At 34.5% G+C, this 27,471-nt stretch overlaps 4 protein-coding genes across 6 annotated transcripts; all 4 read right to left on the bottom strand.

Annotated features, from left to right (window-relative positions):
- Positions 1-444: 444 nt before the first annotated feature.
- LOC129885944 (HMG-Y-related protein A-like) lies at positions 445-2,628 on the bottom strand. The gene is made up of 2 exons (XM_055960438.1): positions 2,484-2,628; positions 445-1,483 (listed from the first exon to the last, which is right to left on the bottom strand). Exons 1-2 carry the CDS (start codon positions 2,526-2,528, stop codon positions 1,046-1,048), a joined length of 483 nt encoding a protein of 160 aa, XP_055816413.1. The 5' UTR covers positions 2,529-2,628; the 3' UTR covers positions 445-1,045.
- Positions 2,629-4,581: 1,953 nt separating this feature from the next.
- On the bottom strand, positions 4,582-13,839 carry LOC129897021 (senescence-associated protein SPA15, chloroplastic). Of its 3 annotated transcripts, none has more exons than XM_055973003.1 (13): positions 13,698-13,839; positions 9,904-10,223; positions 8,905-9,045; positions 7,987-8,060; positions 7,673-7,749; positions 7,514-7,585; positions 6,599-6,667; positions 6,398-6,444; positions 6,171-6,285; positions 6,018-6,086; positions 5,805-5,908; positions 5,117-5,192; positions 4,582-4,999 (listed from the first exon to the last, which is right to left on the bottom strand). In XM_055973003.1, the coding sequence occupies exons 2-13, from the start codon at positions 10,179-10,181 to the stop codon at positions 4,832-4,834; spliced, it is 1,290 nt and encodes a 429-aa protein (XP_055828978.1). In that variant the 5' UTR covers positions 10,182-10,223; positions 13,698-13,839; the 3' UTR covers positions 4,582-4,831. The 3 variants fall into 3 exon arrangements, with proteins under 3 accessions (XP_055828978.1, XP_055828976.1, XP_055828977.1); XM_055973001.1 differs by having other exon boundaries at positions 9,904-10,273; positions 13,698-13,837; XM_055973002.1 differs by lacking the exon at positions 13,698-13,839 and adding an exon at positions 13,493-13,631 and having other exon boundaries at positions 9,904-10,273.
- A 2,412-nt stretch (positions 13,840-16,251) lies between these two features.
- LOC129885038 (receptor-like protein 15) lies at positions 16,252-20,865 on the bottom strand. Its single transcript, XM_055959271.1, has 6 exons — positions 20,571-20,865; positions 19,390-19,569; positions 19,218-19,307; positions 19,054-19,131; positions 18,603-18,749; positions 16,252-18,477 (listed from the first exon to the last, which is right to left on the bottom strand). Exons 1-6 carry the CDS (start codon positions 20,863-20,865, stop codon positions 16,304-16,306), a joined length of 2,964 nt encoding a protein of 987 aa, XP_055815246.1. The 3' UTR covers positions 16,252-16,303.
- Positions 20,866-22,302: 1,437 nt separating this feature from the next.
- LOC129897004 (receptor-like protein 15) lies at positions 22,303-26,904 on the bottom strand. The gene is made up of 6 exons (XM_055973000.1): positions 26,495-26,904; positions 25,642-25,773; positions 25,376-25,465; positions 25,208-25,285; positions 24,968-25,114; positions 22,303-24,231 (listed from the first exon to the last, which is right to left on the bottom strand). Exons 1-6 carry the CDS (start codon positions 26,892-26,894, stop codon positions 22,454-22,456), a joined length of 2,625 nt encoding a protein of 874 aa, XP_055828975.1. The 5' UTR covers positions 26,895-26,904; the 3' UTR covers positions 22,303-22,453.
- Between the last annotated feature and the right edge of the window lie 567 nt (positions 26,905-27,471).

Below are 27,471 nucleotides of genomic sequence, written 5' to 3'. Positions count from 1 at the left end.
TATCCAAATATTCTCCTTTCTTTCACCTTCACTTCCAGCACACTGTCAATTATTAGTCACCATCAAGCACTACAATTGAATTTATCAACATAAAGAAAAGGTTCACTTGTATAATTTCATGAAAACCAAGAATTAGGTCACTCTTCAACATTTTACTTATAAGAAAACTCTTGGATTCAAATATTGTTGTTGATAAAATAAATGACTTGTCTCAACCTCAAAAGCTAGCTCATAGAATTAGAATTGTTCACAACTATATAAAAGACAACAATCTATCTCGGGCGTCGAAAACAACATGGGGCCCAATATAGTTACACTATGAATAAGAATTGAGTCTGGTTCTAATACCACGTCAAGAAAATAAACTTGATCTAATTCAACTTCAAAAGTTAGCTCATAAAATGAAAGTTGTCCCGACTATACATAGAAAAAGACATCAATCCATTCCCTTAACCAATGTAGGACACTTCAAAACAAGAAGCGTTGAACAACAAATACATCCTCTTCAAACAAGAACTAAAAATGGTGCACTACAAATAAAACACCAACCAAGAAAACAAGCAGACTAATACCTACCTAAACAAGAAGAAAAAATACAATACAACAAAGTTTTAAGAATCAACACCAACAACAAAGCTCAATGAACTAATAAGGTCCCACAAATTTTCAATGTGAATCTTGAATCAACAAGCATTAAACAAGTACACACTCTTCTTACAATCTATATTTCTCAGCTACAAGAACTACACACAAATCACTACAAATACAATATCAACCAAGAAAAACTTGAGGCATAACACAGTCATAAAGAGTCATCACCATCAACAAAGTCCACAAATCTTCGGCTTCACTCTACACCATTATGTGCTGGTTGTGGCTTAACCTTCCTATCTACTTGTGAATCTTGAATCACCAAGCATCAAACAAATACAGATTCTTCTAAAGAAACACAACTTGCTACAACTACAACATCAACCAAGAAAACCTAAAACATAACAGAGTCATAAAAGTCATCACCATCAACAAAGTCTACGAATTTTCAGCTTCACTCTAGACCATTTTGTGGTGGTTGTGGCCTAATCTTCCTAGGCCTACCTCTAGGCCTTCCGGTTTTCGAAACAGGAGCTAAGTTACTAGGGGCAATTGTTGGTTTTGGTTTCTTGGGAGTAGGTGTTGCATTTAGGTCTTTTTTCGGGCGACCTCTTGGCTTTGGAGCTGCAATTTCTGTTCCTTGTGGCAATGTAGTTTTGGGTTTTGGTGGTCGGCCGCGGCCACGCTTAGGGGGTGCATCTGGACCAGGTTTAATGTAGTTGTTTTTTAGGAAAATAAGTTCACCAGTTTGTTTCATTCTATCCAAATGGTAAGTTAGCAACTTTGAGTGTGCATCATTCATGTTTCCATACTTAGATTCAATATACTTGGATATTGATGACTTGTTTGAGCCTTCTTTTTGTTGCAATGCATCAAGGGCTTCATAAATCATCTGATAATTAAAACCAACATCCCAAAAGTTGAATTCTTTTTGTAATGAAATAAATAACTAAGAATTAAAAAAAGACATGTAGATCTGTGTTCTTTTTTTTTTTTTTTAAAAAAGCGTTCTTGATGATCATGTGATCATGTGGGAGCCATTAAAGAAGTAAAAAGCAAAAAATTAAGAATTAGACAAAAGTTGTTCCTGTCTCTTTAATAAACTGCTCTTTATTTTCTCTTTTTCCAAAGTTTTCTTGGGATTCCAAATTTCATTTTTGGCACTAACAAATGCAAGAACCTACATTTTTGAAAACCAAAATTCAAGAAAAATCCAGATTATGCTCAAAAGCTACAATTTTGCTTGAAGAAAAATGGACTACTTCCTGTTTTTCTTCCTTCTTAGTTATCAAAGATTAAATCTTTCTTCCAAACCAAGAGAAACCTTATAAGTAAAACACTTAAAGAATCAATTTGAACTAAAAAAAACTGGTTAGAAAGCAAGAAACTTTGTACTCACTCCATTTCAATTTCTTTGTCTGATTTTAGTTATGCACGAAGTTAAAAAAAGTAAATAAGACTTTTAAATCTCTGTATTCATAAACTAAAGATACTTAGAATATGTTAAACATGTCAGGACGAAAATTAAAATTAAAGAGTTGCCCATTTTTTATAAAACGGATTAAAAGGAAAAGTAAAACTAAACACTTTAGTTTCTGAAACATGCATGCTTCATGTAAAACTAAACAAAGAAAGAACATCTAAATTATGTGAAGAAAGGATCAGAATTCATGAAGAAAACATAAAAGAAATGTTTTTTTCCTCCAATTTCTTCAAAAGTTCAATCTTTCTTCTAAAACCAAGAAAGAAAAAAATACCCCATCTGATATAAGGTGAAAAAGGGTCAATTTTTTTCTAGAAAAGATAGAACATAAAACATGATTTTTAGCAGAAAAAATTAAGGAGAAAAAAAGGGGGTCAAAGTGAAAATATGAAAAGTTGCTAGTTTTTACCTGAGGGTATTCAGGATGAATCTTGTTGACAAATTCAGTAGCCATTGAAACTTGCAGAAAGAGAGAGAGAGAGATGTCCCCACAGAGAGATGGAGAGAGAGTGAGGGCTGTGTCAGCTTCAAAAGCACAGTGAATAATTTGCTACTATACTACTAAGGAAATTTTAAAAATAGAGAGAGCTTATCCACAAAGAAACTCAAATAAAAAATATTTTCTATGTTTTCTGTTTTAATTTAAGTGTCTTTATTTTTTTAATTTATCCCCCAATTTTTTTTTAAAATTTAGTAAGTTTTTTAATTAAAGGTGTTAAGGGGTCGGATTGAATTGGTTCGGGTTGGTTACCGAGTTTGGAGGGTATGAAAAGATAAACATCTACCCGGTATATCAACAATTCTTCTATGCGGAGCTGAATTTATTGGGTAAATTATACAAATTGGACTCACTAGGCAAAGTATTTACTCAAATTAAACTCAATCCAAACTATTTACCCATCTGCGCCTGTGTTCTATTCACTGAACTACTGCTTCTTTATCCTTGATATTATCAGACTATATATATATACTCTGATAGTATCATATAGTAAACGCGAATTAACATTTAAAATTGAGAGATATGAAAGTAAGGAAATAGTTGCTTGTAAATAATTTTCTTTTTTGAGATACAAGTATTGTTTTTCTAAATTTATTTGGTAGCAGGATTATTCAATCGGATTGACCCGGTTCGATTTTATATTAGAATAATATTTTTAAGTATTTAATACAGAAAAAAAGGTTAACTATTGAACTGAGCGGAGCCGGTCTGATTCGCGTAACGATTCCGGGCCACTGGTAGTTTAACTAACACTGTGTGGGTCCGGTTTTGAGATGAATCCAGTCCAACCTTGCCTACTCTACACGGGTAGGTCTGGTCCGAGCGGAAACCATTTCGCTTTCGATCAGCTCGGTCCGTTTCACATTTTTAGTTTTAATATTTTGCATGATAAGTTTAAGATAGTAAGATTTAAATAACTATATATATTTTTAACTTAAAATTATAAATTTTTAAAAAAAATTTGAGTCCAGTAAAACGAAAACAATTAAATTGAAACGGAGGAACTTCGGACCAAAATCTAACGATTGTAAATCTTTATTACAAGGTGTCACGAGGATAGATGACTTGGAATTTCCTTTGTTTTTATTGTAGCATTGAACTGACTTTTATCTGTCATTGGCCCAATGAAATGAGACTTACAAGTCACAATCTTTACTTGTAAATTGTATTTTATAAATTTGACTTATAAAACTTCTATTTGCTTTCAACATTGTGTCTAAAATTTACTGTACCAACTTATACGAATATGAGAGATTCTTGTGTTTTGAGAGATTCTCGTATTTCGAGGACTCAGTTTTCAAACTCGAACCTAAACTTCTAATTAAAGGTGAATGAACATTTATTACTTTACCGACCATCAGTGGTGTATTAGTCCGGTTCTCTGCAAGTGAAATTGGCTCTAGTGGTAGAACACTTTCATGATCAAACCACAAAATTAAAAAGTTTGAATCATGTGAAGAATAAGTGAGAACATTGTTGATCCTCTGGTGTGGTGCAAGAGCTCAATTTTTTTTGTCACAACCAATTTCAGTAAGGCATATTTTCCCTGTCTCTATTGTCGTATGTAGATGATTGTTTTAAGTACCTGGAATCATTTTGATCAACTTTACAAGTGACCTTAAGTCATTTAATTTGGGATTGGGAGACATTATTTGACTTTTAATAAGATTTTCATGTTAGTTGTTTCCCTGTATATGAGACTATCCAAAAATTAGATAAACAATGTTGTGCAAAAGATCAACCATACATAGAAAAGTTACAAGGATAAGTTATCAACATGAGTCGCCATAGGTTCAATTAAGGGAATTTATAATACAGCCTGAATAAGCCTCACTGGTTGGTATTTGAAGAGCAATTTCTTTCCGTTGCTTGTACAGAACTTCCAAGTTCCTTGTATTATGACTCACCATACTTGGAAATCGCGAAAGTTTTGCATAATTTCTTGGAGTTCTGTTCCCTTGTTTCCATTTTTCAAAGAACTTAAAACAATAACTTTAGTAACAATATATTTATCAGAAATCTGCTCTGTATAAGAAAAATAAAGTGTTGCTTTAGACTTTTTATACATACATAAAATATCAAGGATCCAGAGATGCAACAAGTTACATAGCATGAAAAGATGAATGTCATTTTTGGGATTTTTTTTTCTTTTTTTCTTTTCTAATGTAAGTAGAGCTTTATGAACTATTTCCCACAGGACTGAGGTATTGATTAGTCCCTTCATCTAGATATCTACAGTATTGAGTTACGGGCACCTTCTAATATGTCCCGTTGTTGTCATCTTGGCTCCCTACATCCTCGGATGACACTTCGTCCACCATGAACCTCCAGCTGTCGCCCTCTCCTATTTCCCATTGTCTTTTCAATTCAAGAATGGTTTTCGATGCAGCAGCTGCAATGGAGGGGTTGTCATCTTCTGCCAGTCTCTACGGACACATCACAAAGGTATCCGTTATATTTAGTGTCGAATGAATGACGTCAATAAGAGAAAATTTGGTTCACGGAAATGGTATGATAAGACATCAGTTTTCCGTAAAAATTACCTGCAAAGCTCCCATGCCAGCGTTTCCTAAAGTCCACATGGACGGTGCAGCTGAGAGTGCATTTGCTAATGCTTTCCTACATGATGAAATTCCCAAGAAATATACAAGTGTTCGAGTCATAGATTAGATCTAAAATGACTAACATTGTACCAGTCAAAACAAGTAAAAGACAAATATAACAAATGAGGATAGTAAAACTCCTTCATCTTCGTCTCAAGATGATATTAGACAAAGAGGTTGAAATCCCTTCAATCTATTATATGAACAGGTTACAGATCCGATCTTTAAGAGCCTCGTAAGTTTAATAATTTCTTAACTACTAAAAGTTAAGGTTGAATTTAAGCTGGAAATCTAACAGTTATATCAATCAAAAACAAAGTGCAGTTGATTTTAAGTACTAGAAACACTATTTTGGGAGCCTCGAGTGTGAAATATTTGAGGTTTAGTTGCATATATTAGAAAAGACAGCGTGAAACAGCCTCTGGAAGTCACGGGTTTGAGTTGTTGAAACAACCTCTTGCATAAATGCAAGGTAAGGTTGCGTATAATAGACTCTTGTGGTTCGGTCCTTCCCTGGACCCCGCGCATAGCAGGAGCTCAGTGCACCGGGCTTCCCCTTTTTTTAGTGCGAAACAAAAGACCGCAAGGTCTAATTCATTAATGTCCAAAGAGGGTAAAAAAAGCTAACCTTGTATTTACATCTGGAGAACTTGAACACTCAGCGAGCAATGATACACTACTTTTACCATCCATTGCATCAAGATCTATAAGTGTTGCAACCAACAACTCGAGCTATTCGAATCAGGAAATTTGTAAACAAATTGAGATGTGGAAGAGAGCAGAAATATATCAAAGGTCATTGTAAGTAATTATTATCAATTTAAGTTTTTTAAGTTAAGACCTCTTCTGGATCAGTATAGTCAATTCCATCAGCTTCGGAAAGTGCAGATGCTATATCCCAGTAAGCTTCCTGCAGGTGTTAACATATAATTATACATATTGGAAGTATACATTTAATTCGTTAGAACTACAAAAAGTAGACAAGGCTCAATACCTGGATAGCAGTGAGGCGATCAGCAGAAACTTCCCCAGGAAGAAACTCCAGAGTTTTCCCATTCTTCTCAAGTGTAATATGCCTTGTTTTCTCTGTATCTATGGAACTTCTTTTCCTGAGCAGAGGACAGATACCAGTACGGAGCAGAAATGAAGATTTAAAGTCATATGCAACACGTTCCTTTTCCGTTATTACTGATAGGATATCAAATTACTGTATAAACTTACAATTTGCACATCTTGCTCACCATCCTATCATGAATGTTCTTGACAAACTGCAAAACCACAAACCAAACACAAGAAACCATGAAGAGAAAGAAATATAGAGTAACGAGTGCAGTCGTTGATAAAAGCGGAGGAAGTAAATACACATATCTTCATACAACACACAATATGAAAGATCCAATCCATTTTGTGCAATAACCATACCTCCAGAGCCATAAGAGAATCCTCCATCGCACGTTGTTTCGCCACAAAGTCGGCACGTCTTAAATCAGCCTGATTATTGGGAAAAAGCAGATGCTTTTAGATTATTTATCTTAGACTCCAAAAAAAATTGATGAACCTATCTGTGTGCAAAGCAACATAAATTTATAGCAAAGACAGTGATGTCGTCAACATGCTACTATCTGCTCTCAAGGTTCTGAATCAGAGGCAGAAGCAAAATCTGCAGATCAATAAGATTTGAACTTTCGAATTATCAATAAAAATGCTAAACACAATACATGTCTAATCCATTAATAACCTCGTTGAACACAAAGTGCCTTGTACTAGGAAGGTTGCAGCATTTTGAGGTGAAAACACGTTCTGCTAATTTTAGTCTGAATGTACTAAACACCACTTCCACACTCAGTTTAGGCCCCCTGACTCATAAATTAGATCTTCGGTTACATGTGCTGCTCGACGTATTACATCTCTGATCACATGCCTCAGCTTCAATACGTTCATTTTGGATTTAAATACTAGTAACAGAAAAGGCTTAAAACTTGCAATTTGTCTGTACACCAAAGTTCCTTTTAGTACATTTTGTATCTACAATTAGAAATCCCTACCTAATCTGGGGACTGCGATTATGCAATTACCTCTCTAATAGGTCGACTATCTGGTGGGGTCATTAAAATGTATTTGTACGTGAATATCTAATGTTTGCTTCATCTTAGACAAGTTAATTTACATATAGAACAATTTCAGATCTTAAAGCCTGAATAGAAGGTCAGAATTCAGAGGTAAATTTATCTGTTTTAATTTCCTATCAAAATAAATCTCTCCTCTTTACCTCCAGTTACTTAGGGACCAGAACAAATGCACTTCACGAATTTATACAGAACAAGTGAAAAAACGCACCTCCAAGGCACCATCACTCCAGTGTCGATCAGCAGCTTTCTTCAGTCTCGATTGAGCTATGTTTTTAAGAATCTGCTAAGCACAATTAATAAGCATTCACAATGAAAAGATGGTGATGAAATATCTTATGGTAGATAATTATATTACAAACCCTCTTACAGTGGCAACATGATGGATTCTTTTGGCTCTTTTCTTGACATCATGATCAACTTTCTCAGTATCTTCCCGTGCCCGAGCTAATTGAAGAAAGTAAAAGAAGGGGGATCAATCAGACTCCCAGGAGCACCAACATCAAATGACAAAAGTTATTATCCTAATGCTATTGTTAAGTATTTCCTTCACGAATACCACTATCCAAGCAATATTCATCAAAGTACTGAACTTTGGTTCCCAGCATGAAAATTACAAATAGCCAGTTGAATATGATTCTTTTATCACGTATCAAAGCTTGAGAACCGGGTGAAGAATTTTACCATCAAGCTTAAGAAACTCTGAACCAAGAAACGCAACATCTTGGCGCACACGAGCATCGATTCTCATTATTTCCCTGTTAGGTAAAAATAAATTTAAAAGATATTTGACATGAGACTAATGTATCATATTTCATCTGACAAAGTAGTTTTCGAAGATGATGTATAGAGGTGTTTGACAAAAACTGGAGTTTATGATGATCGAGCCGCCGAGTAGCACAACTAGAGATAGCAAACATCAAACAAACACTTTTCAGTGTGTTGTGATCACCAATTACCTCTTAGTGTTTGATTATTAAACAAATTATAATCTCTCTAAAATTTGCTAGGTAGAGACATAAAAAGAACACTTAGACAGCTAAAGATTTAGAATAACGAGCCAGTTCTCTTTCTTCCACCTAAGTGGAGGCTAACAAATTATATCCTCATATCTTGATTCAAAGCTAAAGAAGTATTCTCAAATTCACAAAAACCAAAGTAAAAACAGACTAGCACCAAATATACACCAAATGACAAAATGTTATTTCTTTTTCAATAAAAAAGGGGGGAGGGGAGGGGAGGGGGGTGGAAGATGGTGAGGACCTATAATCAAGTTTTTAGACCCCTCTGAGGCTTTTCTGGGGTGTATAAGTACTCCCTCTATTCCACTTTACGTGACACTATTTCTGTTTCATAGAATGTCAGCTTTCTACATTTGGAAATAATTCATTTTTGAACTTCTCATTTTACCCTTAATGGAATGTTTTTATAGCCTCAAAAACCTCATGGCATGTTTAAAACCACAAGTTCCATAAAACTTTCTTTCTTGAACTCCGCACCCAATCAAACACAGCCATACAAATTGAAACAAAGGGAGTAATTATTTTAAACTGATGCAAGACTTGAATAAATAATGCATAAAATGTCAGGCACATATTATACCGAGAAAGAAGCACAATATCATTCTTAGCCCTTTCATTCACAAATTTGGCATCGTTGTAAGCAAATTTACAAGCTTCAGCAATCGCCTGACTTGAAGGAATAACTTTCCCAACTGTGGTTGCTTGATCATCTTCTTGTACACTGCAAAATATAGTCCAGAGATGAACTAAAATTACAATAATATCAACACAAGAAATCCAAGAAGTAAAATTATAATAGTGTTTGAGTGGAAGGATTTGGAAGGAAAGCGGGGAGAGAAAAATACACTACTGTTCCCTATCCTCTCCTTCTCTTCCCTGTATTTTTCATTCCGTACAAACAAAACCTGCCATAATGCTGTCAAATATATACCAAGGATGAAGGCCAATAAACTCTTTTCAAAAGTTTAGCCAACTTCTTCAAAGATCAAGATTTAGTTGAATGTAATATGCAAGGGAAATATGGCACAACCCACGACGATACTAAAGGTGAAAGCCAAGTGATCACAACAAGGTAACACTGAATATGAAAGCATCTTGATCCTTTGAAAGTGTTTTTGAATTTTCCTATTCTTTTGAAGTAACGGCAGTCTAAAAATGGAACAAAGCAAGAAGTTCTAACTTGTACCAACTACAGTATCCTTTTTATTTTATTTTATTTTGGTAATTAGTATCTGTATCCTGTCCAATTCTCTATCTACAAATCAATCTTGTGTAATAACTCAAATCAGGCAAAGAAGTATATGCTCAAGCTCTGTATTAATAATGAAGTCATGTGAATATGTTATTAGCAGCGAAGATGATTGGTATTTATAGTAAGCTACACGGAGTAGCATCCTCAAATATAAGAAAATATGTTCCAAATGAAGCCAACATCAAGTTCCTTAATCAATATTCTCTTCAGGACTTTCAACTAAAACTAATAATGATGACACTGTCTTAAATTTTCATTTGTAAACAGTTCTTTTCATATTTTTGCTGGTATGCATTGATCGACCATTTGTTGTTGAACCATGCTTACCTAGAGACGTTGGAATAATCGCCACTGGTTCTGGCAAACTCTGTTGTCTCAGAATCGCGTGTTTCTGTTGAGCGACATAACACAGGAGATCCCCTTAAGATGACATTGTTAGTTAGTTTTCCGCATGCCTCCCAGAACCTCTTATTAGAAAACTTCAGTCTTGGCATATTAGAAAATCCATTGTGTTTGCAATGTTCAATCCCTTGACTGTGAGTGTGAACCTTTGGGTGTTGAGGTGATTTGGCAGAATAATAAATGATCCCATTTGGGGTAGCCATGGTTGTCTACAAGATTGTACAAACCAAAAGCAAAATTCCTGGCTGTATCCGGAGAGGCGAAAATAATATTTAACAAAGGATTAACCGAAAACCTGAAAGGCAAAGAAAATTCTAACATAATAAGATTCTTAGCTTAAACTTTAAATAATTGTCTCAGTATCAAAATGGATACTGATGCTAATAAAGACAAAGGTTACTCTACAATGATTGGTAGAGTGCACCACAAATTTAAAATCAAATTCCAATGTATTAAGTATTTTTTGCATTTTAAGTAGTGTTGCCAAAGGTGTGCTTAAAGCACACTTGAGCCCTGAACGTGGCGCAAAACATGTTGATCGCTTCGCCTTGCTTAGCGGGCCTCCAGTGTTTATCCGTGCTCTATAAGATGATAGAATCTAAGCTTTCCCCTAAGTTTATGCTTAGACTTGGCAACTGCGTTTTGGTGATGCAAATTAAAAGTTTATTTTTACTTCTTTGCATTTCATGGTCCTTGTTGCCAACAGTTCATACATATACTTTAGCTGAATAAATGGATTTTTAGACAATAAATTTGGCAATCAGGATCACAAAAATAAGCACCTATGAATGCATAATAACTAGCAACTTTAAAGCACCCTAGCCTTCACAAGACCTTCAAAAGTTCAGTACTAAAGATTTGACCAAAATTAGCGATGCCCCCTAAATCTCCCTTTCTTAACCAAAGACTCAATCAAAGGGTAAGAAAACTTTAACTCCCAATAAGAAAATACATTTAAGTACCTATTAGTCATGCCAATTTATATGACACTTTCTCAGTATTTCAGAAAATCATAGACACCACTCATTAAAAGTTAATTTTTACTTCTTTGCATTTCATGGTCCTTGTTGCCAACAGTTCATACATATACTTTAGCTGAATAAATGGATTTTTAGACAATAAATTTGGCAATCAGGATCACAAAAATAAGCACCTATGAATGCATAATAACTAGTAACTTTAAAGCACCCTAGCCTTCACAAGACCTTCAAAAGTTCAGTACTAAAGATTTGACCAAAATTAGCGATGCCCCCTAAATCTCCCTTTCTTAACCAAAGACTCAATCAAAGGGTAAGAAAACTTTAACTCCCAATAAGAAAATACATTTAAGTACCTATTAGTCATGCCAATTTATATGACACTTTCTCAGTATTTCAGAAAATCATAGACACCACTCATTTCTATCTAGAGCCTGTTTGGTTTGGCTTTAAGTTGGTCAAAACCAACTTAAAGCCCCTTTTCAGCTTTTGGACGTGTTTGTCAATGCTAACTTTAAGTCAGAAAGTTCTTAAAGTCAGTCAAAAATGAAAAGTTAGGATTCCTAACTTTTTTTTTTCTAAGTGCTTAAAGTCATTTTCTTTGACCATGAAAATTACTTTTATATCCCTTATATTTTAACTAAATTTCCAAACTACCCTTTTTATTCTTTTAACCCTAAAATTCACATAATTTTCCTCATTTAAGCACTTTTATCCAAACACTCAACTGCTTATTTATAAAAATAACTTTCAGCACTTTAAAGTTCTAAAAGCACTTCATACATAAAAGTTACTTTTTTTAAGCCCATCCAAACGGGCTCCTAATCATATTGAATGTGTTCCACCAGTCATCGAAAAGTGTAGGTAGTTATCTATGTTATTTCTTTCTTTACTCTTTTACCAGCAAGAGCTTCTCAAGATGAAATACAACAACAACAACAACCCAGTAAAATCCCACATCGTGGAGTCTGGGGAGGGTAAAGTGTACGCAGATGAAATCTTGGAAGAATTTGATGGACACTCACATGGCAATCAATCAAAATAAAGCTAAGCAAAACAGAAAACTCTGCAGTTTCTGCAACTAAGAGGTACAGGGTAGAATTTGATAGACACCCACAAGACAACCAATCAAAATAAAGTTAAACAAGCAGAAAAATCCTCTCAGTTTCAGCAACCAAGCGGTACAACTTATGAACAGAGTGAGGGTACAATAAATATGAAATCTTGGAAGAATTTGATGGACCCACACGTGACAATCAATCAAAATAAAGCTATCCAAGCTGAAAATATCCTCAGTTTCAGTAACCAAGAGGTACAACTTATGAACAGAGTGAGGATACAATAAATATGAAAACTTGCAAGAATTTGATGGATACCCACATGAAAATCAATTAAAATAAAGGTAAATAAAACAGAAAAATCCTCAACTTCAGCAACAAAGGAGTATCACTTATGAACAGAATGAGGGGCTATAGTAAAGATGAAATCTTGGAAGAATTTGATGGACACCCACATGAAAATCAATCAAAATAAAGCCAAGCAAAATAGAAAACTCAGTTTCAGCAACCAAGAGGTACAACTTATTAACAGAGTGAGGGGACAATAAAGATAAAATCTTGGAAGAATTTGATGTAAACCCAAAAGGCAACCAATAAAAATAAAGCTACCCAAGCTGAAAAAATCCTCACTTTCAGCAACCAAGAGGTACCACTTATGAACAGAATGAGGGGGCTATAGTAAAGATGAAATCTTGGAAGAATTTGATGGACACCCACATGGAAATCAATCAAAATAAAGCTAAGCAAAACAGAAACTCCTCAGTTTCAGCAACCAAGAGGTACAACTTATTTACAGAGTGAGGGGACAATAAAGATAAAATCTTGGAAGAATTTGATGGACACCCAAAAGGCAACCAATCAAAATAAAGCTACCCAAGCTGAAAAAATCCTCACTTTCAGCAACCAAAAGGTACCACTTATGAACAGAATGAGGGGGCTCTAGTAAAGATGAAATCTTGGAAGAATTTGATGGACACCCACATGGAAATCAATCAAAATAAAGCTAAGCACAACAGAAAACTCCTCAGTTTCAGCAACCAAGAGGTACAACTTATTTACAGAGTGAGGGGACAATAAAGATAAAATCTTGGAAGAACTTTAATGGACACCCAAAAGGCAACCAATCAAAATAAAGCTACCCAAGCTGAAAAAATCCTCACTTTCAGCAACCAAGAGGTACCACTTATGAACAGAATGAGGGGGCTCTAGTAAAGATGAAATCTTGGAAGAATTTGATGGACACCCACATGAAAATCAATCAAAATAAAGCTAAACAAGCAGAAAATCTTCAGTTTCAGCAACCAAGAGGTCCAACTTATTAACAGAGTGAGGGTACAATAAAGATGAAATCTTGGAAGAATTTGATAAGACACCCACATGGAAAAATAAGCAAAATAAAGCAAAGCAACTAAAAAATTTCATCTTGGAACAAGAAAGACACATGAATGAAGTCAATAGCATATTAAGGAAAAGACTTACCTTTGCTACTGAGCACAGAGAGAAGGAGAGGTGGGGGGGGGGGGAGGGGGGGTTGGGGTTAATAAAGATGAAATCTTGGAAGAATTGATGGACACCCCACATGGAAAAATAAGCTAAATAAAGCATAGCAACATTTTCATCTAGTAATAAGAAAGATGGAGATGAAGGAATCAAGTCAATAGCGCATTAAAGAAAAAGACTTTACCTTTGCTACAGAGTACAGAGGGAGAGAGAATGGGGGTGGGGTTGGAGGAAGTATATTTGGCTAAAGGGAAAAAGGGGTCCTTACTGAAATTGGATGTACTGAATGGTGAAGAAAAGAGTAAGCATTGCAAAATTGGAGAATTTGTAGCCACAAGCATAGCATATGGCCCCTTATTCGCCAACACTGCGTAACAAAAGAAAATTAACTACTGGGGTATGGATATAGTTGGAATAAGAGAAACACGCATGCAATTGGAGGATTTGTGTTAATTTGTCTTGTATATAAATTTTGTCCTTTAGTTATAGCCTATAGGTAAATAATACTCCCTCCGTTCCATATTAACACTTTGTTTGGATTATTGTTACGTATTATTTTATAATATATTATATTATATTATATTATATTGTATCATACTGTATTGTTTTAACGAATACAGTATTTGAATAGATTGTATCGTTCTCCATCATTACATAATATCACACATTCATGATTCGAATAATAAAAATTACAAAAAAAGCAGGGTGCGGATAGAGTTACTATGAAAAGGTAGGGTAAAAGATGGAATATAATTATTAAATAATAAATAAAGACAAAATAAGAAGAAAATATTAAGACAATGACGCGAACACACCAAATCGGTCGTTACATAAAATGAGTCTTTTCGTCGTTACCTAACGATGGATTTAAACGATACGATACAATAGAATTTAAGTAACAATTAAAACAAACATTGCATTTAAACTAACAATACAATACAATACAACGGGTAACAACCATCCAAACAAGGTGTAAGTGAATTTTTGAGGGATTTTTCATTGTTCAAAATAATTGAATTGTTCAAAGTTCAAGATAAATGTTTGAAAGTTTTCCATATTTGCCCTTTCATTTATTGAAGTTTTATATTTTCTAAAAGATAAATCACACTACTTGAAAATTTATATTTATGATTTTACAAAGGGCAATAGTGAAAAGTTTGGTTCAAATTATGTCCTTGAATGTTTTTCTTAATATATGTGCATTGTCTCACAAATTTGCTTAATATGGAATGGAGGGAGTAATAATAGTAGGGCGTGAACAGTAGTCAATAAAGTGGTTGAGAGGTGAGAGCATGGAGTCTTTTGGATACAACAACAACAACAACCTAGTGAAATTTCATATCATGGGGTCTGGGAAGGGTAAAGTGTACGCAGACCTGACTCCTACCGATGTAGGACGGTTGTTTTCGAAAGACCCTCGGCTCAATAGAAATGGAGTCTTCTGGATAGAGTATAAAATAAAGTGGTAGGAGATGAAAGCATTGTTATCCAGTGGATTTTGCAAACATGTTCTTTTCTCGATGCCTATACACCTTCTTACAGGGATTCCAGATTCAAAGGGAGTTGTCTTAGGTTCAAATTTTAACACAAACAAAATTACTATTTGTTCTAACTTTGATGGATAAAGTTACCTCGTACCTTGGTCCGGACACCACGTTGATCAAAAAATAATAATAGTAATATTTATTAACTGCAATTTATTTTCTCAGATTAGATGTAATGTACTATCAAATGCAAATAAGTTTAAAAAAAATAAAATTCCAAATGGGCCTGCAGAGTTCACTATCCTACTTCACTCATCCAAAAATTTTATGGGTGAAGCGTACAAATAGCTAATTTCGGAATAAGTTTAACGGTTTAAAAGTTTAAAATCAATTTCAAATGTGCGAGTGATGACTTTGACTTGACAATATTAATTTTTTTTACTTTGAAGTTTGATCTAGTGGTCGCAATAATATAACCACCACCAAAATATAATTTACAAACCATTGAAACTAAAATGGACAATGAAGTCATTAGATATATTAGGGTGCTAGAAAGTAGGCAAAATGGAGATTCCAACTTATATTTAGCAGTTATATTTATTATGTGTGTTCTTTTCCCTCCCTCTAGGAGCTCCAACCATTTTGCTCTTTTAGTGATTCGAATCTACAGCCTTAGAATTAGAGGTGGAGGGTACTTACCATCTGACCAATACCTCTTGTCTATTTATTAGCATGTGTTTGTCCACTAGTGTAGCAAAGATTTGTGTTTGTCATCTGAGCAACTCCTCTTGTCTATTCATTATGTGTTTGTGCATTAGTGTAGCAAAGATTTGTATGCGTGATGATTTGTGAAATTGGTTCTGTTGATTTCGCAAACATGTTATGACAACAGATACATACTAGCAACTGAAAAATTGTTAGAATTTTGTTATGCTACTGAAAATTTGTTAGAAATTTTGCACTTTTCTTAGATATGATGAAGAATGTTCTTTTAACAGTTACATTTATCATGTGCTGGTGTGCTACTTTTGGAAAGATTTGTGTTTGCTGATGATTTTCGAAATCAGTTATGATGATTTCGAATATGTGTTATGAAAACAGATACTAGAAAATGAAATATTGATAGAAATTGTCTTTTCCTTAATTTTTCTGAAAAATGTTCTTTAACAGTTACATTTATCATGTGTTTCTGATGATTTTGAATATGTCTTAATGAAAGCAGATACTTAGTATTAAGAAACAAGAAGGAATAAGGAACAGAACTCGTGTGTATGATTTACTTGAAAGTAACCTTCATATGTAAGGTTTACATTTTGGAAGCAAAAAAGTTGTTGCAAGAATACATGTAAGACTCAAGATAATAAAACCAAACATTTCTCCAGTAGGGGTTTATCCAGAGGACTACAACCGTTACGAGCACCAAATTTGCATATGACACAAGAAAGGAGATATAGAATGACTCCATTTCTAGAAAGCCAGTATCGTCTTCGCAACATTCTGGTCCAAGAGGTGATATTGGTATCTCTTTAGTCTCCATATTGCAATTTTTATGTAATGGAAGACCACAAAGAAAAGGATTTCCCTCATAACTGCTTTCATTAAAAGTTCCAAACTGTGCAATACGCTGTGGAGTCATACCTGTTAAATTATTGTGTGCCACGCTAAACACTGCTAGAGATGTCAAATCTAGAAGTTGAGTGGGAATACTCCCAGTCAAGTTGTTGTATGACAAGTCCAAACTCTCTATATTCAGGAGTTTCGAGAATGCTGATAGTATTGTTCCAGTTATGTGGTTATGTGACAAGTTTAGAGCACGAATTTGAGTAAGATTACTGAGCTCCTTAGGTATTTGACCACTTAACTGGTTGCAAGAAAGATCAATTCCGAACATCTCATCAACAATGCTACCTTCATAGGAATATGTATTGTGTTTCGTCATAAACTCTGCTCCAACCCATGCATAGTTATCTAGGAAGAAGATTGTCGATGATGAGGTGATTGAGAATCCTACATCTATCTCAGCATCTCCTCCAAACGTCTGGAATGCTGGATATCCAAATGATGAACTGTATGGGTATATTTCTAAGATATCTTCTTGTTGCATTATGTTCCCAAAGCAACGAGGAATAGGTCCGGAGAGATTATTATGAGAAAGATCCATAATTCTCAGTTCACTTGCGTGACACAATTCTGTGGGAATGGTGCCTTGAAGATAATTTCCTTTCAGAAGTAAGGTGGTTATCTCAAGACTACTGCCCAACCATTTTGGAATGGAACCACTGAAGTTGTTATCTCCGAGATCCAACACTTTTAAATCTGAGTTTGAGAACATGTTGAATTCCCCTTGTAACTTGTTTTTGCTCAAATACACACGTTTTAAGTCTCGAAAACTACTGAAACATGATGGAATCACACCAACAAGGCTATTTTCAGAGATATCTAACACCTCAAGTCCTTCTAGTCTACAATAATCAGGTGGAATATGACCCTTTAGATGGTTTTTGGACAATGCAAGGTAGATTAAGGAGGAGATATTACCAAGCCAGGACGGTATGTTTCCTGACAATTTGTTGTTACTTAAGTCCAATGTACGTAAAGGAACAGTGGATAACTTCTGCGGGATTGGGCCTGAGAAGTTGTTCCCATCCAAGTATAAATATTCTAAATTGTTGAGGTTATCTGAAATGGAAAATATTTCCCCTTTCAACATGTTATTCGACAATCTCAGAAAATTTAACTTGGATCCTTTATGAGCCAATCCAGTAGGTAGGTCTCCTTTTAACTTATTGTATGACAAATCCAAGCATTCAAGTTTTTTCATGTCAGCAAAACTTGAAGGCAACAAGCCTTCAAGCATATTGTTGGACATTGTCGATATCACGAGATTTGGGAAAATGGACCCAATGTTAGGAGGAAGTTTCCCTTGAATCTTGTTGTTTGAGATATCCAAAGCTTTCAGATTAGGAAGGAACGGCAATTGAAGAGATCCAGTGAATGCATTTCCATCCAAGTAAACTTCTCCAAGTTTAGGATTGTTTTCTAATAACCAATTTGGAAAGTCTCCACCAATGTTGCATTTCGAGAGACGAAGAAGTCTCAAATGATGTTGAGAATGAAGAAAATTTGGCATTTGAGAGCAGTTGAATAAGGATAAGGCTTCTAATTGAAACTTTGGGATCCAACTATTAGAAGCAGTTCGTACAATTACCGAGTTGTAGTCAGCAATGACAAAGTTAAGTTTTGAATGGTTAGCAAATGACTCGAATGAAATTGGTACTTCAAAGTTGTTGTTTGCTATCAAGAGGTATTCAAGGGAGAAGAGACTTGAAAGTGGAGATGAGGCAATGTTTCCAGTAAACTGATTTTGAGTGAGATCAATTACCCGAAGAGATGTTAAGTTTCCAAGACATGTAGGGAGTTTTCCAATGATGCTATTTCTGCTGAGACTTAGTTCTTCAAGGTATCTTAGATCACACAAGCCTATAAAATGAACAAGTAGATAATTGTTATACATGTTCCAACATTAACGTGATATTCCTACGCAGCACCATCTAGGAAGACAAAAACTTCAAGGATAATTTGATGGATGCTATGTCTGAAATTACCTTGAAGTGGTAGAGTTCCATTGAGGTTGCATTGAGCTACTGATAATACTTTAAGCGATGACATTACACCACTGCTCCTGAGAAAGTTCTCATCCAATGTGTTTCCATCCAACAGTAAGTACTCTATATTTCTTAAAGCTCCCAACTCTTTCGTGCAAAAGAAACATAGAAGAATCATCAACATGTAGCCATAGGTGTTAAAAAAGTAAGCTTTAACGCGTAGACACGTGAACTAATATGGTAATAGTAACTTGCAAATGACACCTAAAATGGTTTTCTAACATTTCATTTGTCCAAATTGAGCCTTGTCGAGTTGTACTGATGTTTGACGTCTGAGTTCTTTTAATATTGTGATGTTGATGGAGTAACCAATAAGATTTATCTATACCAAAGAGAGACTGGGGTACGATAAAATCAACTGAAAGAAGAAAACTTCAAGAATTATAAGTACCTTCATTTGGTATAAAACTCTGGAATCTGTTGTATCTTATATCGAGCTTCTTCAATGTCATTCTAGTTGTATTTAGCTCTGTCCAGGAATTTGTAATAACTATGTTAGGGAGCTACCGATAAAAAAGAAGAGCTTTTCAAGAACATTTTCTTAAGTTTACTTACCTAGAGCAGAGAGAACATTTTCATCCTCTAGATTGTTATAGCTCAAATCTAGGATTTCCAGCTTGTCTAACCCTGACAATCTCTCAGAACCTAAAATGTTGAGGAAATGGATTAATTAGAATATCTTATTCTTCTATGGAAAGACTAATAGAGGGAAACCATATGTTGGAACCTGATCCAGTTTTGTTGTATGTGAACCATATCTCGGAACGTGATGCAATGTTGTTACTTGAGAGGTTCAATGACTTGAGAGATGAAAGCAGACTAAGAGACTGAAAGATGCTACGGTTGAACTGATTCCCTGACAAGTCAAGTGTTTCTAGTTTCCTCAATCGTCTCAGTTTCTCGAAACCTGTCACCAAATTAACAAGAAACTTAAAATGGACATGCTAAATTATGTGACAAGAGTCAAGTAGATTATACTATGAACTTAACACTCTTAAACCAGTATATAGTTAAACCTTTGGAAGCTGTAATTCAAATTAGTATTGTGATCATACATTCTCTGTGGATTGGTAGTGTTGGTGAAATTATAAGATTACAAATTACAATTGAAAAATAAAATGAAGAAATTAACTTCACTTCTTGGCTGAGGCGCGGATATCTCGCTCTCTTTAAGGAGATTCAAGCCCACTGCAGTAAATCGTTTCACTGGTCCAGCAGTAGTCCTCTTGACTTGTCCCCTCCAGGATACAACAGTCTTATCACAAAAATGTAACTCAACAAACTCTGGACAAGAGTTGAGTTTAAAGCTCTACACAAAGAACACCTCCCTTCAACTAATAAGAACTCTCTTTTTTATATAAACTTAACTCTCTCAATTTTTTCTTCTCTTATACTTCTTTCAAAACAAAGAAGACCTCTCTATTTATAGGAGAGAAAATCATACAAAGATGAAAAAATAATAGAATGCCATCATTATCATCATTTAGTGTACCATTATGATTTAGTGCACCATTATGATTTAGTGCACCACTTATTAGTGATAATTAGATTAAAAATACATAATAATATGATTTAGTGCACCACTTATTAGTGATAATTAGATTAAAAATACATAATGGAATGATTTAGTCTTGCACTAAATAAAGATGATAATGAAAGACATTTTTATGCACTAAAGAAAGAATAATAAAGATGACATTAAATGTCATCAATGGGCAATTGCTAAAATTGCAATTTAATAAAATGTTAAAATGTTCACACACTAACAATCCCCCACTCATTTTAATATTGTATAAGAGAGTTTATCAGCTGAAGGAAGATTACTATACATAATGAAGGTGTGCTCTGCATTGAACCTCCACTTAGTGAAACAATAACTTTTACTCCAGAGTCGTAGTGGTCTCAGACTTGAACTATTAAGAGTAAAAGGTTGTTGTTCTTGACTAATTTTCTTAGCAATAATGGACAACTCTATGACTCTTCTGGTGGTGTTGCTGCAAACAATTCCCTCCCATTGACAACAATCCGACGTTTCATTAGCTCTCCACGATGACAAATAATCATTGCGTCTACTGTAGTTTATGTTTGCCTTGAGTTGCAACAAAGCAGTCCTTTCTTCATTCCAACAACAATAACAACACAACCATCCATTTGCTATGAACAAAATCAACAACCACCAATATACTATCTTGCTATTAGTCATATTGTGCTTCTTTACCTACAATTTGACAACCCTATAAGGTATATCCAAACTATATATAAGAAAAGCTGGAAACTTGCTCGTTATCTGTGCTAACGGGAGCTAGCAGGTACCCTTATGGAATAGTGCAATAATTGATGTAGACTAGAATGGAATTTTGTGCAACTACTTTTCTTGTTATGTCCCTTTCAACTTCTTTATGTTTTCTTTAGTATGTCTTCTTCTTCTTCTGTTTCTATATTTTGCTCCAATTTAATATTAGTTCATTCATTTGTTTTTCTCTAATTTTCATCAAAACATTGCTTGCAATTTGAGCTGGTTTGAGTTGACTTTCACCATCATTGACTTGAGTTGAGACACTTTCTCATGAGGAAAAATCTCCCACTAGTATCACTTGCATGGAAGTTTAATGCGTTCACTTCTCTTGCTTTATACGTTTCAATTTGTTTGTCTAGTCTTAAACTAAAGATATGTAAAATTTACTAAAATGTCTTATAATCTTGTGGTCTTAAACATGTCACGTGGAAAGTTTGAATTAACCAACTGCCAAAAAAAGGATAGAGAGACATTCTTTCTTTTTGAAACGGACAAAGTAAGACAAAAAAATTGAAATAGAGCGAGTATATTTTGAAAATTATTGTGCTTAACTAGTCAACAAAATTTGATTCCTTAGCCACTTTCCTCTTCTTTCTTTTGTTTATTTATAATTTATGTGTGCTAATGTCAAAAACATTCAGCTACTTTAGGAATTTACCGAGTCTTTAGCACTTATTTGAGTGGACCATATACAGGAAATGGCTCATTGAGCAGTATACATTTCTGTCAAACCATTAAGTGCACTGAAAATTTTTGGCAATTTGTCTAAATAACTTTAAATTTCTCATTTGACTTTTACTGATATGATTTTATACCCATACAAATGTGACATGTTTAATACCTCCAAATTTCAAAAGTCTTTTTCAAGTAATAAGTATTGAACATGAACCTTTTAAAAAAAAAACAGGAAGGCCAATCACTCTATTGGCATCTCATGTCCACACTCCGTTTAGCTACCATTGGGATGTAGTTGTAGATAGATTAGTCTTTAATGGGTCGTTGGTTCCACTTGTTATTTCTTTCTACGACATGCAATTATGTCGTTATATTCCTATGTGACTTGATCGTCTCTTTTATGTGTGACATGTCTTTTCTTTTTAATCTACTCAATTTTTTTTGCTTAATATTCATCTTTTCTTGTGGGATTAATCAGGCAAATGCTTAAAGAAGGGTCAAGCAAATCAATACAACATTCACTAGTATTAATGAACTTGATAGCTAGGCACCAAAACAACTCACACATACATCTACATAATGAAATGTTACATAATTATTCAAGTCATGACCTTTTGAAAGCAAAAATAATAGTAACATGAATACACAAAAGACTCAACAAAAGGCTCATTTAATTTGCCCAACCATTTTGGAATTGAACCATGAAATTCTTATCTCCAAATAAATAAAGTTTCTACTAGTATTAATAAACTTGATAGGTACCAAGAACAACTCAAACATACAATTTGCATAATGAAGTGTAACTAATTGACATAAACTTTTAATGTCGTGTACATTTGGAAGCAAAAGAATAGTAACAAGAATACATATAATACTCAACATAATTAAACCAGACACTTCTCCAATAGGGGTTTACACAAAGTACTACAACCAGTGCAACCACCACATTTGCATATGCCACAAGAAATGAAATATAGAATGACTCCATTTCTAGAAAACCAGTATCGTCTTCGCAACAATCTAACTCAGGAGGTGATATTGGTATCTCTTTAGTCTCTATGCAAATGTTATGTAACGGAAGACCACAAAGAAACGGATTCCCCTCATAACTGCTTTCATCAAAAGTTGCAAACTGCGCAACACGCTGTGGAGTCCTACCAGTTAAATTGTTATGTGCCACGTTAAAAACTGCTAGAGATGTCAACTCAAGAAGTTGAGTGGGAACCATCCCAGTCAAGTTGTTGTATGATAGGTCCAGACTCTCGATATTCTTGAGATTCGAGAATTCTGATAGTATTGTTCCAGTTATGTGGTTATGTGACAAGTTTAACGCACGAATCTTGGTAAGATTACTGAGTTCCTTAGGTATTTCACCACTTAACTGATTGGAAGAAAGATCAATTCCATACATATCATCAACAACTTTACCTTCGTTGGAATAGGTATTATATTTGGTCGTAAAGTCTGCTCCAACCCATGCATAGTTAACTTGAAAATGAATCGTGGATCTTTCCATTGAATCTTCTACATATACCATGGCATCTCTTCCCCACGTTTGGAATCCCGGAAAGTAAAATCTTGGACCATATGGGTACATTTCTCTGGCCCCTGTTAATTGCATTATGTTCCCAACGCAACAAGGAATAGGTCCCGAGAGATTATTATAAGAAAGATCCATAATTCTCACTTTACTTGCATGACATAGCTCTGTAGGAATTGTGCCTAGAAGATGATTTCCTTTCAAGAGCAAGGTGGTTATTTCAAAAGCACTGCCTAACCATTTTGGAATTGAACCACTGAAGTTGTTATCTCCAAGATCCAATACTGTTAAACCCGAGCTATTTGAGAACATGTTGAAATGCCCTTGTAAATTGTTTTCGCTCAAATAGACACGTTTAAGGTTTTTGGAAGCACGGAAACATGATGGAACCGCACCAACAATGTTGTTTCTAGAGAGATCTAACACCTCAAGTCCTTCAAGTCTACAATAATCTACTGGAATAGGACCCTTTAGATTGTTATTAGATAACGCGAGAGAGGTTAATGAGGGGATGTAACCAATCCAGGAGGGTACATTTCCGGACAAATTGTTGTTACTTAAATCCAGAGAACTCAACGGAGAAGAGGACAATTTCCGTGGAATTGAGCCTGAGAAGTTGTTTCCATCCAAGTATAAGTATTTGAAACTGTTGATGTCAGTTGACACTGGAAATATTTCCCCTTCCAACATGTTATTCGACAGTCTCAGAAAGAATAACTTGGATCCATTACGAGCCAATTCAATCGGTAAGTCTCCTGATAACTTATTGTATGACAAATCCAAGCATTGCAGTTTTTTCATGTCACCAAAACTTGACGGCAACATGCCTTCAAGCATATTTTTGGACATTTGTAACCTCAACATATTAGGCAAAACGGATCCGATGTTGGGAGGAAGTTGTCCCTGAATCTTGTTGTTTGAGATATCAAAAGTTTTCAGATTAGGAAGGAATGAGAATCGAAGAGTTCCAGTAAACGCATTTCCATCCAAGTAAAGTTCTTCAAGTCTAGGATTGTTCTCTAACAACCAATTTGGAAAGTTTCCACCCATGCTGCATTCTGAAAGACTAAGTGCTCTCAAGTTATGTTGATAATGAAGGAAATTTGGCATTTCAGAGCAGTTGTTAGTCAAAGACAAGGTTTCCAATTGGAACTTAGGGATCCAACTTTCGACAGAAGTTTGTACGACTAGTGTGTTGTCGTTAGGAATGACATACTTAAGCTTTGAATGGTTAGCAAATGACTCGAACGAAATTGGAATCTCAAAGTTGTTGCCTTTTAGCAAAAGATATTCAAGGGACAAGAGACTTGAAAGTGGAGATGAAGCAATATTTCCAGTAAACTCATTTTGAGTGAGATCAATTACCCGAAGTAATGTTAAGTTTCCAAGACATGGAGGAAGATTTCCATGGAAGTTGTTATTTCTAATCTATATTATAGTGTTGCTTATGCAGAAAATATATGAAACATGCTAACCAAACTGGCTAGGTAAGTTTAAATAAATAAATAAAAGCGCGTAAGAAAAGAAATATAAGATGAAGTAAGCTATGTCACGTTTCCATTCTTCAAATATATTCGTTCTATTGCTCCCAGTTGTTTAATCATTTGATAACCAGAGTCGTTCTTTGATAAATGATCACTATGAGTCAGACTCAATAGAATTTGATCAATCCAATTTTCTGTCATTAAGGAGGAGAACTGAACCAAGAATTCTCTTACTTCATCATAATCAAATCATTGTTCTCGACCCAGGCCATGATAAACATCTACTTAACTTTAATCAATTGAATATTACCTTGAATAGGTAAAGTTCCATTCAGGTTGCAGTTAGATAACGATAATACTTTAAGGGACGACATTACACCGCTGCTCTGTAGAAAGTTCTTGTCCAATGCATTCCCATCCAAAAGTAAATACTTCAAGTTTCTCAGAGTTCCCAAATCTTGCATGTAAAAGAAACGCAAAAGCATTATCCGGAGCAAGTATGTAATAAGCTATATCTACATTGTATACACATAGCTACAACAAACAATACCTTCATTTGGCATAAAGCTTTGAAATCTGTTGTTCCTTATATCAAGCTTTTTCAACGTTGTACTAGATGTATTTATATCTGTTCCGAGTATTTATATACTGTTATGAAGAAACTGTAGGAACAAAAGCATCAAAAGTGATAAAGCTCGAGAGAGATATTAATTTCTACCTAGAGCAGAGTGAACACTTTCATCATTCAAAAAGTTACTGCTTAAATCTAACTTCTCCAGATTGCTTAACCCCGACAATCTTCCAATACCTGAAATATTAAGGAAACAAAGAATCTTAAGTTTGAGAACTAAGTATTACAACTTCCAAACACAATTTCAACTTCTAAATACTCTTGGTTTGTTTCAACTACGACAAAATATTGTCTAACGGGCTAGTTAAATAGTTCAAATTAAGTAGTAAAGAGAAGGAATCAAAACTTGTGACCTGATCGAAGGTTGTTAGATCCCAGATTCAATGACTTGAGAGATGTAAGTCGACTAAGAGACATGAATATGCTGCGATTAAAGTTGTTCCCAGCCAAATCAAGCCTTTCGAGTTTGTTCAGTTTATCAAAACCTGTAAACAAAATTGAGGAAAAACTTAACAAGATATATACACAATTTTACTTACTAGCTAGATCATGTTATACAACCACTTTTTCGAGTTCATTTCTTGAATGGTCATCACCGAGGTACCATTCTGATACCACCTATAACGATCCAGGCTCAACTGTCAAAGTATTGTCCGCTTTGGTCAACCTTTGGAGTCTTAACAATTTGTCCCAACGAATTTTAACCTAAATGGCGCCTTGATAGTTGAATCAAGAATTCGCCCCATGGTTTTCCCTTCCCAATACAATGTGAGATTTGCTTTAGGCAAACTCCACAACGAACTCTCATAATTAATGTCGGGTCAATTTCACATATGATTACTGAACTTTAGTCATTGTATTAGGAAAACCATACAATTAATTTTTGTATTACTGAACTTTACATGTCGTACCACGACATTTGCTGAAATTTACATGTCTTTGTATCAGTAAAATCACTAAAAAAACAAGCAAGCATGTCAAACTACAATTTTTTGAATCTTTTTTTTTTTGGTATAAATTTGTTGTATTTTATAATTAAAAACTAAATTTTATAAATAATTAATAGTAGATTTATGCATTGTAAATTAAGGTCTTAAAGACAATATTTATGTAATTTTTCCTTATTAAATTCTATTCTATGTATACTTAATTTAAAATCATAAGATTCAAAAATACAAAAAGTATATATATAAAAAAAAAAGGAACCTTCATTGGGAGTCCAATTAGCCAAAGCATGTCCACGAAGGCGAAGAACTTTGAGATTTTTAAAAGGAAGAAATAGAGATGCATTAAATTGCCAATTTCCCCAATTATCAGTATTTGAACCATAAATCCCAAATTCATCTTTTTTAACAAGTGTTTTTACAGAAATTGACAATTGAATGATTCTGTTGCTAATGTTGCTACAAATAATTCCTTCCCATTGACAACAATTTGAATTTTCATTAGCTATCCATGATGAAAAATATGAAGCATTTGTGTAATTTATGTTTTCTTTGAGTTTCAAAAGAGCTTTTCTTTCTTCATTCAAACAGCTAGAATAGCACAAACACCAATCATTTGCTAAGAAAAAAATAAACACCCACAATAACAGTATTTCTCTCATAATTTTTCTTCTCTTCTTTCAATGCTCAACTTGTCCTCTCTCTATATTCTATATATATATATATACACACACAAATGCTTATACTATATGACTTTTCTTACTACCTAAGTGTCATAATACATAAATGTGACACGCTTTTATGTTGAAATATTTGTATGTGAGAAAATTAAACTTGACTCGTTGGTGTGAATTGGGGTCTTTGGACTTTTATTGTCTTTTTATGAAGCTTTTTGGTCCAAATGGTTTTATGTTAGGTAAATTCGAGTTTGTTCAATTGAGACTTTATAGTGCAATCGCATTCTTTGATCTAGTACTGTTTTTGTTTCTGTATTTCTGATTTATTTATTTGGTCAGTCTGATTATTCTTTGTACCTAATTTTGATATGGCAGGTATATTATGTGAAATTAAGATTGGACATCGGATCGGAATATTCTGGTACCGTTCCGATTCATTCCGGTAACCGTTCCGATCTAGTAGTATTCGGGATAAGATGGGATATGTTGAACCGGTACTCGGGACGGGACAGTACCATGATTTGGCATCGGGTTCATTCCAGTTCCGATCCGTTCCGTGGAA

This window comes from Solanum dulcamara, chromosome 1 (assembly GCF_947179165.1).
Source record: "Solanum dulcamara chromosome 1, daSolDulc1.2, whole genome shotgun sequence".
In the NCBI taxonomy this organism is placed as follows: Eukaryota; Viridiplantae; Streptophyta; class Magnoliopsida; order Solanales; family Solanaceae; genus Solanum; species Solanum dulcamara.
The sequence above is the reverse complement of the archived record's forward strand: the minus strand, read 5'-3'. Positions and strand labels throughout refer to the sequence as shown.

What these genes read in the sequence shown, in the direction of transcription:
- LOC129885944 (XM_055960438.1), bottom strand. Translation starts at nt 2,528, where the DNA reads ATGGCTACTGAATTTGTCAACAAGATTCATCCTGAATACCCTCAG. An exon ending in TTCATCCTGAATACCCTCAG is followed by an intron (nt 1,484 to 2,483) that starts GTAAAAACTAGC and finishes TTTAATTATCAG; the next exon opens with ATGATTTATGAAGCCCTTGA.
- LOC129885038 (XM_055959271.1), bottom strand. Translation starts at nt 20,865, where the DNA reads ATGACTAATAGCAAGATAGTATATTGGTGGTTGTTGATTTTGTTCATA. An exon ending in AAATGTTCTCTCTGCTCTAG is followed by an intron (nt 19,132 to 19,217) that starts GTAAGTAAACTT and finishes ATTCCTGGACAG; the next exon opens with AGCTAAATACAACTAGAATG. An exon ending in GAGTTTTATACCAAATGAAG is followed by an intron (nt 18,750 to 19,053) that starts GTACTTATAATT and finishes TTTGCACGAAAG; the next exon opens with AGTTGGGAGCTTTAAGAAAT.
- LOC129897021 (XM_055973003.1), bottom strand. Translation starts at nt 10,181, where the DNA reads ATGGCTACCCCAAATGGGATCATTTATTATTCTGCCAAATCACCTCAA. An exon ending in ATCGCCTCACTGCTATCCAG is followed by an intron (nt 6,087 to 6,170) that starts GTATTGAGCCTT and finishes TAACACCTGCAG; the next exon opens with GAAGCTTACTGGGATATAGC. An exon ending in ACTATACTGATCCAGAAGAG is followed by an intron (nt 5,909 to 6,017) that starts GTCTTAACTTAA and finishes TGATTCGAATAG; the next exon opens with CTCGAGTTGTTGGTTGCAAC.
- LOC129897004 (XM_055973000.1), bottom strand. Translation starts at nt 26,894, where the DNA reads ATGAGAGAAATACTGTTATTGTGGGTGTTTATTTTTTTCTTAGCAAAT. An exon ending in AAGTGTTCACTCTGCTCTAG is followed by an intron (nt 25,286 to 25,375) that starts GTAGAAATTAAT and finishes TACTCGGAACAG; the next exon opens with ATATAAATACATCTAGTACA. An exon ending in AAGCTTTATGCCAAATGAAG is followed by an intron (nt 25,115 to 25,207) that starts GTATTGTTTGTT and finishes TTTACATGCAAG; the next exon opens with ATTTGGGAACTCTGAGAAAC.